Below are 15782 nucleotides of genomic sequence, written 5' to 3'. Positions count from 1 at the left end.
TATATATATATATAAAATACAACCAACTCATCTGTCATTTATAATTGACTTTTCATATATTTATATGTATCTATAGTTATTTTTACTAAGACGCCCATAAATAAATAAAAAAAAGGTAGACGCCAACACACGGGTATCCAATAAAAAACACACACACACACATGGGTATCCAATGAATTCTCTGCAGATTCTTTGGCTCTTTTAGCCAATATTAAAAAAGTTTTACCGGCTTACACACTATTACCTATTACAAACATGCATATGTATTCTATATATAATAATAAAGTATTTAACAAACATTTTATAATCAATACAATCAATGATATGTTTATAATAGAACATGATTTGCAAGAATAAAATTTATGGTATTCAATAAAGGCAATTTGCATGAAAATATATCTTGTTATTATAGGATTCATTTTGACATTCTTGATTTTATACAATAATAAATCTAGACAAAGTTGTATGTTACTTGGTTTTTCATTATAATTATGTAAATGAAATCTACAAAAATATGTGTTAAAAGCTGAATAAGAAGTGTAAGGTTGGCAACCTATAAATTATCTAAGAATTTTTAATTAATATGAAGGATAACTCCCCTAACGATGAAGGATATTGCTATTCTCTAATAAATACAAGTCACTTACCTCATGTTTGATAACACTCGAATCACGTTCATTTGGGATCCACAATAAATAGCACTATTTAAGGATAATTTGAGAGCCAAGTAATACGAATTCTCTATTAAAACCTCATATGCATAAACATATATTACCAAATCAAAACTAATTAGCAACTTAATCCGTATGGGTTACCCCATAAATAATCCAAATTAATTCTTATCATTTTCAAGGATTCATCTATCTTTTTTACTGAAACAAGAATTCTCCAAATTTATTATTAAACATGTAAATAATTCGAAACATCTAAATATCTTTTAAATTAATTTAACATAACCTAACCATAAGACAGTAATAACAAGATTAATCAAGTTCCTAGGTTGAAAGAACTTAGTAACTGGATAAATATAGGTTTTTGAGTTAAGGAGAAAGGAAGAATACAACGAAGAGGAGGAAAGCTAACAAGACATGGAATGAAGTGACACGCTGTCTGGAAATGTTATTGTATTATGTTTTGTTATAAGTTTTCGGTACAATATTCAACTTCAAAATTAACATTTACTACTAACTAACGCTGTCATTCTTTTGGGCTGACACTTGTTCTTGAATTCTTTTACAGGATACCAATGAGGGACTGTGTAAACTTTTATTGCATTCTAGGAATTCTTATGCTAATGGAAAAATAAAAGATTCCCTTGAGGAGAGACAAAAGTGCACTGAGTTAGCAAAGCTGAGTGTGAGAAATCGTCGTTCTCGATGCATGCAAGTAAGTTAATTGATTGCTCACCTTCCCTGTTGATGTTGTTTACCTGGTATAAATTATCATCTCAAGTAAAAGCTATTCAATCAACTGTTTTCGTGCATTATGAGCGATCTTTTGTGTATTTTCTATAAGGATATGAAATTTTTATGCTTAACAACCAAGCTTTACTTTCTTTGAAATAAATAATATATGGATTATCCTTTTTGTTGCTAAAAAGTTTGCATTCAAAATGTTAACTTAGGGGTGAATCAAGACATTAACAATGCTAGAAGATAGAAATTCACTTGATAATTGCTTGAATTTTGATTGAGTCTAAATCTAAACCAGTTTACTTCGACTTGAGGTTGGCTTGTTTATCATCTCAAAACTGACTCAATCTATAATTTGTCAAATACAAGATGTTTTATGAATTTTAGGACATGGAAATCTCAGTTCTAGCACGTGGGCAAAGGGAAAGTCAACAATCAATATGAATAAGTAAATTAGGAAAATCAATAGATGAAAGTTGTGCCTTTATCTACAGTTTCTGGAATAAAAAAGCCATAAAAGGGAATTCACAAATTGCTATCATTGCAGAAATCAAGAGGTGTGAAGGGAAACAACTGGAACAGAAATCAGCAGTGTAAATAGTAGGAATAAAACAGTAGTATAAAGTAGGGGGGCAAATGTCAACATGAAGCAGTAGCAAGAAGCAGAGGTTGGTAGTGAGAAGCATACTGTAAATCTGTAAAGCAACAAGACGAATACAAAAAATGAAAAATAGAGAAAGAAATATTCCACCACCCCATTCTCCCTAAACTTATAGTTGCTGACTTGAATCTATACTAGAAATTCCATGGGCTGAGCCAAAAGTTTTTAGATTTAAACCACTCCCAACATGATAATTTAAATAATAGTGAATGCATTCCATTCTTTTAGGAACTTTCATATCCTTGAATTATACAAGACAACCTAAATAAATATTACATTTTAAGATTCGACTTGAATAGATTAGGTTCCATTGAATTGAACATTTGTTATTCATCAATTAAGTCTACATGTAATTGTTTTTTTTCTACGGAGTAATCCATAATTCATCACAAGTGGGGTCTATTATGTTACTGTGTAAGATACCTCTGATATCCACTATCAATTGTGGAGATAATCTCATCATCTATAATGACTTTAGGAATAAATTAAGTAGTCCTATTTGGTAAGTGCTAAAAGTGAATTCACACGGAGTGTATATGCCACAACTCAACACAGATGTTTGAATTAACGAGGCAGGAGCAGATGATTAGACGGTTATTTAAAATTTAATTTGCTAGGATTTCTAACAACAAACTATTTTTTAATATACTAAAAGAGCCATTAAAATCTCAATTATATTTTAAAATAAAATATTAAAACTATTTTTAATAAATACTTTCTCTCAGAGTATTATGCTTACAAGATATGTTCTTTTCTGTTTCACTCATTTAAATTTCTTTGAATGATACTTGCGTATGTTTGTAACACTAGCGTTGTCAGGTCCCAAGTTCTGCATGAGAAAAGTGGAGGGTTCCGCTAGGTATTCAATAATCAGTATAAAACTAATCATGCATGAATCCTTTAATATATTATGTTAATGTTAGGATTTTCACTGGAAGTTATGCGCTGTATGGCCTGAATACAGTGAGAAGTGTGTAAGGGTTGCTACACTGGTGCCTAGGTACAATGTTAAATAAGCAAGAGTTTCCCCATCACAGATGGTTATGGGCAAAGAAGCTAGTTCATAAAACTATAATTAGGATAGGTATTTCGAATATATGTTCCTTTGCAGGTAAATTAATGAATTAATATATATTATGATTCATAGGAAGATAAATATTCTATTCATTCAAGAAACTAAATGTGTTGGAAAGAAGGCTAAGGAGATTGATAGTTTTGGGTTTAAACTATGGAATTCAGGTATCAGGCGTACTGGAAATGGGTCAGGTGTGATTGTGGGCTTCAATAATTTGAGCTTTTGGGCCCCGGTCTCTTCGCTTATATTCGGGGAGAATTTTAACATATTAAGTTATGGGGGAAGTTTTCGAAAGTGAGATTAGATAGAGATAAGACACTACCAAGATATTTTATCCTCTTAGCGAGGAATTTAAGATATGAGTTTTGGTTTTCTATAGGCGTGAGCCCCTATAATTAATGACAACTCTCGATTACGAGATATCACTTTTGATAAAGAAAAATTACATTATATGACTCTTGACTCTTAAACACATCTCACTGTTGGCTCTGTTATATCAACGAGTATATATTTTCATATTTCCATTAGTACGCATGCCATGTGTTGGTATATTGTTTGACCGATCCATTGAACTGGTCCAGCCGGTCCATATGGGACTGGCCCATGCTAAAAGAGGCGGAACTTTCCGCCTCCTATATGTCGACTTGACCGCCTAGGCTTCGTAGAGCTGATTAGGAAGGTTTTTGAACAGAGTTAGGAGGGAAATTTGAAATGTAAGGAATATTTAGAGATTTCCTTTTGGATTATATGCATTAAATAATTTGTTTTCCTAGGGTTAGGGCATCTTAAATTTGGCTGAAATTTGAGATCTCTTAGGTTTTTGGGCTCTAGCGGCGTCTAGAGATTTGGTAGAGATAGATCCTCCACTCGAATAGAGGATCAATTGTACCTTGTTATTTTTCTTTGATTAGTTTGATTATTCCAATAAAAACTACTTTTTTTCAGTTTTTTCCTTTTGATTGGTTGATCGTTCTCGTTGTTTTCGTCAAGATCGTTAGGTTTTACTTGATATCTTCAAGTATTTCCTAATAAATTAGTATCATAGAAGATTTTGGGACTGTTTGGGGGATTTTTCTGAGTAAATCAGCTTCTGATTGTTAGTCAGAAGGGGTTGTTTTTCTATTTTTTTGAATTGAAATTCAAATTTTTAGTCCAACAAAATCCGGGTATTGATGGAGGAACGCCTCGAAGGGGAGATCGGACAAATGAAATATGAAATTTTAGATTTATAAACTCAAGTTTCAGATTTAAAGAAAGAAATTTTAGTCATCAATTATAAGATCGATTCAAAATTTTCAATCCTGGGGGAGATGTTGAAGAAAGTGCTCGAGGGCCAAAATAAAAAAAAAATATCGTCGGAGGTGAGGGAAGTCACTAACACCCAGGGAAGTGGAGAAAACCCTAAGCCAGTTAGACGAAGAGAGGATCATGAGGTGAAAATTTTAGAAGGAATATAAAAAAAGCCTCCCCTAGGGCCTATTCCTATGGAGGAGTCCGATAAAGAGTGTTGAGAAACATAAGGGGGTTGGGCATGAGTGGAGAGATATTGAATTTGAAAGAAGATGGTTTGAATTTGAAATGCAAGGACTTGATTATGATCGAAGAGGTGTCGAATTTGAAAGGAGAGGGGTTGAATATGATTGAAGGGGTGCTGAATTTGAAGGGAGAAGATGAGCTTGTGATGAAAGGTTTGGGTGCGAGCGGAGGAAGGATGATTGTCACGGTTGGGGGAACCACCTCCTTGGGGAATGTGAAATTTTGGAGGAAGCAGGGTTGACGGAGGAAATCTAAGAGTGAGGAAACTGAAGATGCTTATTTTTGAGGGAGAAGATGTACATGGGTGGATCTAGGGGTGGAAAGGTACTTTACTGTCAATAGGTTGACGGATGAGGAGAGACTGATGACAGAGGGCCTATGTTTAGAAGGGAAGGCTTTGGATTGGTACCTGTGGAGGGACATGTGGTGATCCATACGGAGTTGTAGGGAGTTCAAGGATTGCCTGCTAGAACGATTCCGAGCCAGCAGGTGTGACATCCCAGGCGTCTATAGTGAAAGGATTCGTCGACAGTCTTGATCAACCATCACTTCCTTCTCCCTTGCTCAGACCTGAAATTGATAACCACATATAATGAGCTTCAAAAAGCCCAGCAGATCTGTGACATCCCAGGCATCTATAGTGAAAGGATTCGTCGACAGTCTTGATCAACCATCACTTCCTGCTCCCTTGCTCAGACTGAAATTGATAACCACATATAATGAGCTTCAAAAAGCCAGCAGGTCACCAAATACCTACAACTGAAATCAAAGCACGGTACGAAAGCAATATGCATGTCAATCAGTCATATCATAACAGTTACTTATACATGATCATTGAGTCAATGCATAAATAAAAATCAATATATAAGCAGTAATCAGTACAATAACAGAAATCAATACAGGAACGTGTGAAGCTATCACTATCAGTGGAAGAATCAATAAACGATATAAAAGTTCGTAAAGCCCAATGAATCAATACGCGCGTCAAATCTCTACAGAAGTAGTCGTATCAATAACGCCAGTCAATTCAGTACAATAGACATCCAATACTTATCAAACCGGATCGTCCCGGATGATTCATATTCGTCCCGGGACGATTTTCCCTCTGGACAATTCTCGTCCAGACGAAGTGTATTCGTTCCTGGACGATTTGCTCTATGGACAAATTTCATCCCGACGGTTTGTCCAGGCTCGTACAGGTTCGTCTAGACGAACCATACAGATTCTTCACAATTTTCTTCAGTTCGTCCTGTACTAAAGTCAGTTCGTACGGACTAACTGCACTAAAAAAAATGCACTTCGGAGGGGTTTTACAGCAGGGGAGGAGACTTCTATGAGCAGTTCTTCGCCTTGACACAAGCTGATTCAGTGATAGAGTACCGTGAGAGGTTCGAGTACCTTGCTAACCGATTGGACCGCCTTTCTGAGACCGTGGTAGAGGGGAACTTCATGAAAGGACTTAAACCAGAGATCCAAGCGACATTTAAAGTGATGAGGCCTCGTGACTTGGGAAAGGCTATGGAGTTAGCTCAGTTGGAGGATCAGAGGCACTGGAGAGAGGAACGGGAGGCAGAAATTCAGTAGGATCGTATAGGATGACCACCACCTTATTGGCATCCAAGGAGCCAACCCCGGATACTCTTCGGGGGACTTCAAAGGAAAAGACTACAGGAGGAAGTCCTGGGGACAACTTCAAGAAGCTCACAGAACTTACTGGAGAAGATGACAAAGGGGCTCTGTTTCAGATATGATGAGAAGTATACTCCGGGGCACAGGTGTAAGGACCGAACTCTTCAGGTTCTTACCGTTTGTGATGACGAGGAAATGAAGGAGGTGTTGTCTTTCCACCTTGCAGACAAGGTGGATTTTTGCTAGGGGAGTATTGTTAGACTGGTCCAGCTATTCCATACGGGACTGGCCCAAGCTAACTAAGGTGGAACTTTCTGCCTACTGTACGCCGATCCGACCACCCAGGCACTACAGAGCTTTTTAGAAAGGTTTTTGAAGGAAGTTAGGAGGAAAATTTGAATGTAGGGATTGTGATGCAGACATCGGTACTAAGATTTGGCGCATCTATCACAGGAGGCGTCGTAAATCGACGGCTATAATTTAAATCTTCAATTATGAGTTATTTTTCTGAATTTTAGTTTTTATTTGATGTATTTCCTGTTTTACCCCTAGGTTGATTTATATGAGTGTTGTGGCACAAGGAGCAATTTTGTATTTTGAGTTTTCTTATGTTGTGGCCTATATATAGGGCCTTAAGCTATTGTAATAGGAATGATGGATTGATAAAAAAATTGTGTTCCACACGTGTGCTCTTGTGAAGAGGACGATAGCGATATTTCTATGGGAGGAATCGGAGTTGTCACTAGCCGTAGGATGGGTCGGGCTCGTGACTTGAAGTCCCTTGGAGAAAGGCAAAGCATCACCCGTTAGTCTTCGGAAGAGTCCAAGGCTCGCGGTTTTATCTTTTATCGTTTGTTTCTATCTTTCTTTGTGTCTTGTTCCTTCTTATTTCCTAGCCGTCGTCGTCATCCTCTACCTACGTCCACCATCGTCGTCTCCATTTCCACCATAAGCCGTCGGCCACCTCACCAGAAAATCCTCCAAACCGCCGGCCTCATCCCCACTTCTCCGTCTCTTTGAAATTTCCTAATTGGGTTGATGATTTAATTGGGACGACACCTCCTCATCCCATTGAAATCCTTGCCTAATTTGGGTGGACATATTTTGGGCTGATTTCAAATTCGAAATCATGTATTTTGATATTCGAAATCTTTCCTAATTTATGAAAACTATTTTTGAAAAGTTTCCTTATTAAAACTTCTTTGAATTTGACATATTTTGGGCTGATTTCAAATTCAAAATTATGTATTTTGAAATTCGAAATCTTTCCTAATTTATGAAAGCTATTTTTGGAAAGTTTACTTATTAAAACTTATTTGAATTTCAAATTCAAATAGGATTTATTTAAACACTTTCCTAAATTTTAAAGCCTTAAATTAAGCACCCATAATCACCTCCCCAATCTCCTCCATCATCTTTAAACCGCCGGCCCTTTAATAAATCTCATGGATTTATTTCCTAATCCTCTATTCCCACTTGGAAAGAATTTAAAACCCTTGTTCATGACCTAGCTGAAATTCCCCTTGATGCATTCACCTCATTAAATCTTTCCAAACCCATTGAATTAAATTGGAGATCACGTCAGGCCTTCATCCCCCTGCTGGCTGAAACTTCCCAATTCCCGTATATCAATTTCCTTCCACAAATTTCTCCCCAAACTCTATCTGACGTTGAGTTTTCTACCTTCTAAGGCTGCAGCCAGAGAATTGCAGCAACTATTAAGTGTCTTTCCAGTGATGTGAAGCTTCAATGCTACTGTTTTACTAGACCAACCTGCTGTCCATCTATTCCCACTAGTCTGTTTAGATTTCCTCCATTAAATCCTCCCGTCCTCCATCCAACGTGAAGTCTTCTACCTCCCAAACCTGGAATTCTGCTTGCTGTCCACTTATTCCAGCAAGAATATCTTGCTGTCCAGCGCTTTGGAAGACCACGAATGGCTGTCCCATAGTTTCTATGTGCTGCCCAAAGCTTTTCTGAGCAATATAGGTTGCTGTCCAGAACAGTTTTCTGCATCCTAGACAGATTCTACCTGCTGTCCTGAAGTTTCTACAAGACAATACTGCTGTCCCTGCTGTCAAAGCTGCTGTTTAGACCTCACTAACTGCTCTTCAAGACCCTTATGACTGAAAACCTCCTACCCGTTCTACATCAGATTGTTTAGAGATTTTCTTTTGCATTATATGCATTAAATAGTTTGTTTTCCTAGGGTTAGGGCATCTTGAATTTGGCTGAAATTTGAGATCTCTTAGGTTTTTGGGCTCTAGTGTCGTCTAGAGATTTGAGAGAGATAGATCCTCCTCTCGAATAGAGGATCAATTGTATCTTGTTATTTTCCTTCCGTTCGTTTGATTATTCTAATAAAATCTACTATTTTTCTGATTTTTTTCTTTGGATTGGTTGATCGTTCTCGTTGTTTTCGTCATGGTCGTTAGGTTTTACTTGAGATCTTCAAGTACTTCCTAACATATATATGCTGCATAATTTTTATATTTTTAAATCATACAAATGCTTTCATTATGCATATACTCTATACTTATCGATATACGTATATGTATAAAATACTCATGAAATCTAAGTATGCATTATTGTAATTACTTCTCATCGATGTTTTCAAAATGACACTTCTGTTTTTGTTCAAATAATACTAGTCTTGTCAGATGCCACTTCATCCTATTACTCCCAACAGCCTTCTTGAATCGGTGTGTTGGTCAGTATCAGAGCCAACTTCCTCGGCATGCATCTTCACAGAATCATCGGAGATTGATGATGCTAATTCAGTTTTTTATGATGCTAGAGGTGATGGAAGGGATTCTGAAGTATCGATTGAATCTTGTTCTCGAGTATTAAGAGAAAGGTACTCAAATGCACTTGAATAAGTTTACCTTGGGCACATCTCCGGTGCTGCTGGACAAAGCTTTGCCCGTTGATCTGGGCTGTTTGGCTGGTTGACGTGCCACTTCATTGGTTGTGACAATGCAGCTTGGTGAACCTGTTTCCATGGGCTTTATGAGGTCATCAGTTTTACCGTGCCTGCCTTGGAGAAACACTCTTACCAGTTGCATTACAGCAGTCAAGATGGCAAAGTCAAGCAGATCCATGATTTTTTACTTTGCCACTTCTTTTAATATTTAACTATGCACGTTGTTTGTACAGTGAGAGGAATGAGGTGATATTTAAGAATCACTTTCTTACTATACTATTTCCTATTGATCGGTTTGGTGAGCTTGGGCCTTCTTCAAGAACCTTCTTTAGTGACAGTGGCTTTACTTGCTTACAAATACTGGATCACATCTTTAACTTCTATCAGGTATTTGCTTTGATTTATTTTTTTTTTTAAATTTTTAGCAGCTTTTCTTATACAACTGTTAAAAGCCATGTTTCTTAAATAATTATTTCAAGCCTATATGTGCTGAATATGATCGAATATAGCCTTTGTTCGTGTTCGGCTTGTTTAAAATTCAAGCTTAAAATATTTATTCGTGTTCGAGTTGCTTATTTAATGAATGAGTCAAATATGAGCTTTTTATCAAGCTGAACATGAGCTATTCGTGAAGCACATGTTTTTTTGACGGGAAATTATTGGATTTGGACACTGGACGACATCCGAAGCCAATGAAAATGCGCCACATCACCTCCTACTCGGTACTGAGCAGTACCAAGCAGTACTGAGCTCGGTACTGCTCGGTACTTAGTACTTCACAGTACCGAGCTCAGTATTGCTCGGTACTGTGAAGTACCAAACGTATGCTGTGTCCGGTGTCCGAACCCAATAATTTCCCTTTTTTGATAGCCCTATGGTTAGTAGATATATCTCTTATTGGAGAAAATGATATTTTGAAGCCATCAAATGAATCTTGTTCTTTCTAAAAATTAAAACCAACTATTCTTTTAAAGTTTGAAGGGATTGACTTAAAATTATAGAGGTACATTGATTTGGATTTTGGTAGCGCATAATCAAAATGAGGAATACCATTGAGTACATTTGATGTAGGACTAACATGCGTTAAAATGGATGCAATAAGAATTTGCATGATTTATTGATTAGAATAATAACGATTAAACTATTAGCAATTAAAACGACAAAATAAAAAACAAGAGAGGGGTGCCTACGCTTAGGCCAAGCTGCTTGCCAAACACTTGGAGAATCAAAACAATTTAGAAATTCGACAACACACAAAGTAAATAGATTTCAACAACATTCCTAATCTAACAATGAGATTAGAGGCAAAGAAGGCATGCTCAATCCTACATTTACTAGCCTTAGGCATAAGGTGAAGCACGGCTCTTAGCGACTTGTCATCACCTACAAAGTTAGTGAATTAGGAAAGCAAATGAAGAGGGGAAGAGGTTCACCTTCATTAACATCTGAAAATAAGTAGTTGCAATGTTGAAGAAGTTCGTCGTCATTTCTTAAAGGCTCAAATTAGAGAGAAAGAAGTTTTTCTAGTGTTGAAGGGTTGAGCACGCTAGTTGGTACTTCCCTTGAAGGTTCCTATTGAAAGAGAGGAGCTTATCTCAAAAACCCCCAAGGAAGAAAGGGGAATAAGTGGCCGGCCATGGGGGAACGAGATTAGGGAATTTGGGTTTAGATTTTGGGAAGGGATTTAATTCAAATCCTTCATTAGTTATTTCCCTTGATTAAAAAGATTTAATAAAGGGAGAAGAGAGAGAGGGGCGGCGGGTAAGAGAGAGGGAGGGAATTAATTTAATTCCTGATGGCGGCCTCGCTAGGCTTGCCTGGAGGCAAGTCATCGGGTCTCTGCCAACAAAACATTCCCTGCACAGGGAAATAAATAAAATGTCTCAAAAAAAGCAGTTATAATAATGACAGAGATGCTCGAAAAGAAAGCTACAAAAGGACGTCAACTAACTCGCAACAAACGTGATACGCCTCTGATGTTAAAACGGGAAAAATAAATACAACATAAATAAACAATAACATAATAAAACAAATACATGAAATAACTCAAAAATACATCGACGCTATCGTGGCCGTAGATCGACGACAACGCCTCTGATGTACGTTCCATGCTCTGATGTCCCCATCAATATTTGTACTCTAGTTGCGATTACAATCAAGTATATGCTTAGATATTATTTCTTTTAGTTTTTTAGCAGCCTTTCTTATACAATTGTTAAAGCCTTTTTTCTTCAATAATTATTTCAAGCCTATATAAGCCGAACTTGATCAAGCAGAGCCTCTATTTGTGTTTGATTCTTTTAAAATCTGAGCTTAAAATATTTGTTCGTGTTTGCCTTGCTTATTTCACGAATGAGTCAAATATGAGCTTTTTATCAAATTGAACATAAGCTATTCGTAAAGTGTGAGCTTTTTTGGCAGCCTTATGGTTAGTAGATATATCTCTAATTCAAGAAAAGAATGTTTTGAAGCCATGAACTGAATCTTGTTCTATCTTAAAGTTAAAATCAACTGTTCTTTTTAAAAGGATTGTCTTAAAATTATAGAGATACATTGATTTGGATTTTGGTAGTGAACTAGTCAAAATGAGGACTACCATCGAGTACATTTGTATTCTGGTTGACATTACAATCGGTTGGGTGCCACAATTGTAAGAGTTAGTTGCACTATTAACTTCAAAAGTTGAATTTGTAGTTGTTATTAAAACCAACAAGGGGATGTTCTAGCTCAAAAGCTTTGTGGAAGAAATGGACAAGTCGCAAGAAGATACCACATTTATTTGTGTTAGCCAAAGCACTATTGATTTGGAAAAGAGCGCCATCTTTTACTCCCCAACAAAGTCTATACAAGTCAAGTACTAGTACATACATAATTTACTTGAAGTTGGTGTCTTATAGCTCATTAAGATTGAGGGGCAGAGAGCCCTGCCGAGATGTTCATAAAAGTTTCACCAACAAAAAAATTGAGGCTTTGTGAAGCCTTAGCCTCTAAGCAGATGCACCAACAATCAGGCTTTGTGATGATTTGGAGATGCCGCATGATAATGTATTTGGACACTAACCACTAGGCAACTACATCAATTACTTTTGTCTCGAAGTAGGAGATTGCTAAAATTATGGAGTCAAAATTATGGTAAAACTTCTTTTTTTTTTTTTTTTGAACTATAAGATTTTTTTTTTCTTTAAGAGATTTTATAAAATATTATAATTAATTGTATGTCTCTAAGTCTATGCCTTGTTACCTTTACAAATAGAGCCTTAGGAGGATTTGGTATCTCGTAACCATAAGCATATAAAGAAAAGTGGGAGAGAGAGGTTACCAATTGACAATACAAAGGGAGAGTTTTTTTGGGTGTTTGCAAGCGGGGGTATCTTCTATTTCTTCAAGTTGTTAGTTTTAATTCCTTGAAAAACTTAAGCTTTTCTTTTTGCTATTGTAATAGAGAATGGAAGATAGTAGTAGCAGCTATTTCTTCTCTTCGTACTATCTCAGTCTTTATAGTAAATGACTATGTTTCTTATTAGTCATCATTGTTGGTGAAGTGATTCCTCTATTTTTATCTCGAACTTCGTAAGAAGAGGAATCTTTGATGCTCCCTCTTTTGAAGTTTTATGGGATCTTTGATTTTTCTACAGCCATAGATTTAACTGGATCTGACCAAATCACATAAATTTATATGTTATGTTTTTTCTCACATTTTGTTTGATTTTTTCTTGAAGTTTAATAATTGACTTAACATAATAATACATATTAGAATGAATACTGAAGGATTAGAAAAAAAGAGACTAAATTTGACATATAAGCTAAAATTCAAAAGGATTGCAATTAACAATGCAAAATGCTTCATGAGAATGAATAGAGAAGGTAGAGTCATGAATCCCGGTTCAAATGTTGGAATATGTCTTGTTGCGAGCTAGAATATACGCGGCGATAGAGTTTTAATCATTCGTCTTAGCGTTCTACGGATATCCAGCTCACACACAGAGAACACAAGGTTTTTTACGTGGAAAACCCTTGAAAGGGGAAAAACCACGGGGCCTAGCCCAGTTGAAAAAGATTTCACTAAAACTTAAGTTGATTACAATGGGCTGACTCGCCTCTCAGGATGATCAGATTATAAGTAGCAATCGTACAATAGAATTCCGGGTGTCAGGTGATGATCTGACAGAGCTTCGGGCCTCAGAGGATGATCTGATAGAAATTCGGGCCTTAGATAATGACATGGCAAAGACAAAGGCCTCAAGTGAAGATCTGACGAAGGTGAGGGCCTCTGACGGTGGTCTGGCAAAAGTGAGGATCTCAAGCTGATCTCAAGGCGTCAGGTGGTGGTCCGGCGTAACACAGGGTGTCAGGCAGTGGTCTGGTGGAACAACGACGTTAGGCAGTGGTCCGACGGAGCGTAGGATGACAGGTGGTGGTCCAACGGAGCAACAGCGTTAGGCGGTGATCCGGTGGAGCACAGGGCGTCAGGTGGTGGTCCGGCGGAGCAACGGCGTTAGGCGGTGGTCCGGCGAAGCAACGGCGTTAGGCGGTGGTCCGGCGGAGCACAGGGCGTCAAGTGGTGGTCCGGCGGAGCAATGACATTAGGCGGTGGTCCGGCGAAGCACAGGGCTTCAGGTGGTGGTCCGGCGGAGCAACGGCGTTAGGCGGTGGTCCGACGAAGCATAGGGCGTCAGGGGGTGATTCGGCGGAGCAATGGCATCAGGTGATGATCCGGCGGAGCACAGGGCGTCAGTCGGTGGTCCGACGGAGTAACGACGTTAGGCGGTGGTCCTGCAGAGCACAGGGCGTCAGGCGGTGGTCCGGCGGAGCAATGGCGTCAGGTGGTGGTCCGGCGAAGCACTGGGCGTTAGGTGGTGGTCCGGCGGAGCGACGACGTTCGGCAGTGGTCCTGCGGAGCACAGGGCGTCAGGTGGTGATCCGGCGGAGCAATGGCGTTAGGCGGTGGTCCGGAGGAGCACAGGGCGTCAGGTGGTGGTCCAGCGAAGCAACGGCGTTAGGCGGTGGTTCGATGGACGTTCGGCGTTGGTGGAGCAGTGGTGGTTCGTTGGAACTCCGGCGGTGGTCCGACGAAACTCCGACAGTGTTCGAGGAGGCTAGGAAGCAATAGCGATCTCCGATCTCTCTCTTTTTTCTTTAGGCTTAGGGGATCCCTTTTCAAGAGGAGAGGGAGCTTCAGTTATAGATTTTGGGAATGACATGGCCTGTAAATAGGTGGAGGATCAAGGGTAAGTTGGGAGTGGTTGGATGGACGGCCGATCTTGAATCCCTTGATCATGAACCATTTGATGGACATTTGAATGTCTTAGTGATGTCGGAATTCAGTGATCTTGGGCTCGTTGGATTCGTCTCGTTGAGCCGCTCGATTCGACTATAAGTTTGTTATGTTTGGAAACCGTTTGGTAATCCAAATTGTGGTTTGAACCTTCCAACAGCGCTCCGGGTCCTTGATTTGGACCCATATTGGCTCGGATTGGGTTGAATTTGGTGTCGTTGGGTTCATATTTCCGAGACGCTCAGTTCGACTGTAAGTTTGTTGAAATCGGAGTTCGGATGCTCTTGATTTTAATTTCGGAAGTTTTCAACTTGATTTTGCTTTGAGATTCGTGCCCGATCAAGATAATTTTTGCACGATGTATCATGTCTAATGATGATCATCACCTTTTGTATAAAATATTACTTTAAGAAACAATTAGAAAACCGTCCCAAAGTAAACCTTAATCTAATCTTGATATATTACATATAGCTGCTCAAACTATTAAGAACTGCAGGCTATCCCTCCTTTCTCTCTTTTTTTTGCTTTTCCTTTGCAGGCGAACATATCGGCAGATGAGATAGAAGTAGCAATCCACACTGATTCGAGGCATGCTGACAGGCTTCGATCCCTTTATGCCAGCAAAGAAGCTCTCGACCAGGGTTTTGTGCAGTTTCGACGGATAGATTTTATAGGCAGCAGGCGGTTCTTTGAGGCATTGAAGCGAATCAGCGGCCAAAACAATAGCAATTGCTACGAGCTCCTTTTGCGAGCTTGATGTTTTTATCATTTTCTCCGTAGTATAAAGAAAAAAAAAATTGAAATGTGTACAGTAATAATGAGTAATTTGGTTGGAAATCTCTTTGCCTGTGTATTAAAGCGTGGGGCAAACGATATTCGGTAAAAATACTAAAATCTTCTTATTTTTTGTGTTTATTTTATTTATGCGAGATAGGGATAAGCCTAAATACAACAACAATATCAAATCTTTGTCCCACTATGTGGGGTCGGTTATATGAATCCTTTTTTGTCATTGTCTTGTTAGAAGTCAAATTTTCATTTGAAACTAATAAAGAAATATTATTTCTAATATTTTTTAATCAAGTCTTTTTAAGGCTAAGCCTAAATTGTGACAAAAAATTGTCCTAAATGAAATTTAGGTTATCTTTGAGATTTTTTTTAATGTTTTTTTAAATAATTTTTTAGTATAATGAATTAAAAAAATTTTATCAAAATTTTTTTGTAAAAAAATAGTATAAAAATTATCGCAGACTAAACCTTAATTGTGAGTT

At 38.0% G+C, this 15782-nt stretch overlaps 1 protein-coding gene across 6 annotated transcripts in view; it reads left to right on the top strand.

The window, feature by feature from the left end:
- The window catches only part of LOC110107195, a 31000-nt gene extending 15614 nt beyond the window's left edge, over positions 1 to 15386 (top strand). For 4 of the 6 annotated variants that reach the window (XM_020837385.2, XM_028692516.1, XM_020837383.2 and 1 more), the window contains 4 exons: positions 1240 to 1386; positions 8965 to 9170; positions 9470 to 9623; positions 15050 to 15386. In XM_020837385.2, the coding sequence (XP_020693044.1) occupies positions 1240 to 1386; positions 8965 to 9170; positions 9470 to 9623; positions 15050 to 15268 (726 nt within the window). In that variant the 3' untranslated portion in view covers positions 15269 to 15386. The remainder of the gene's footprint in view (positions 1 to 1239; positions 1387 to 8964; positions 9171 to 9469; positions 9624 to 15049) is intronic. The other 2 variants (XM_020837384.2, XM_020837386.2) reach the window with 2 other exon arrangements.
- Positions 15387 to 15782: the final 396 nt, after the last annotated feature.

Source organism: Dendrobium catenatum, unplaced genomic scaffold (assembly GCF_001605985.2).
Source record: "Dendrobium catenatum unplaced genomic scaffold, ASM160598v2 original_scaffold_218076, whole genome shotgun sequence".
NCBI classification, from domain to species: Eukaryota; Viridiplantae; Streptophyta; class Magnoliopsida; order Asparagales; family Orchidaceae; genus Dendrobium; species Dendrobium catenatum.
This window is presented reverse-complemented; position numbering and strand designations above follow the sequence as displayed.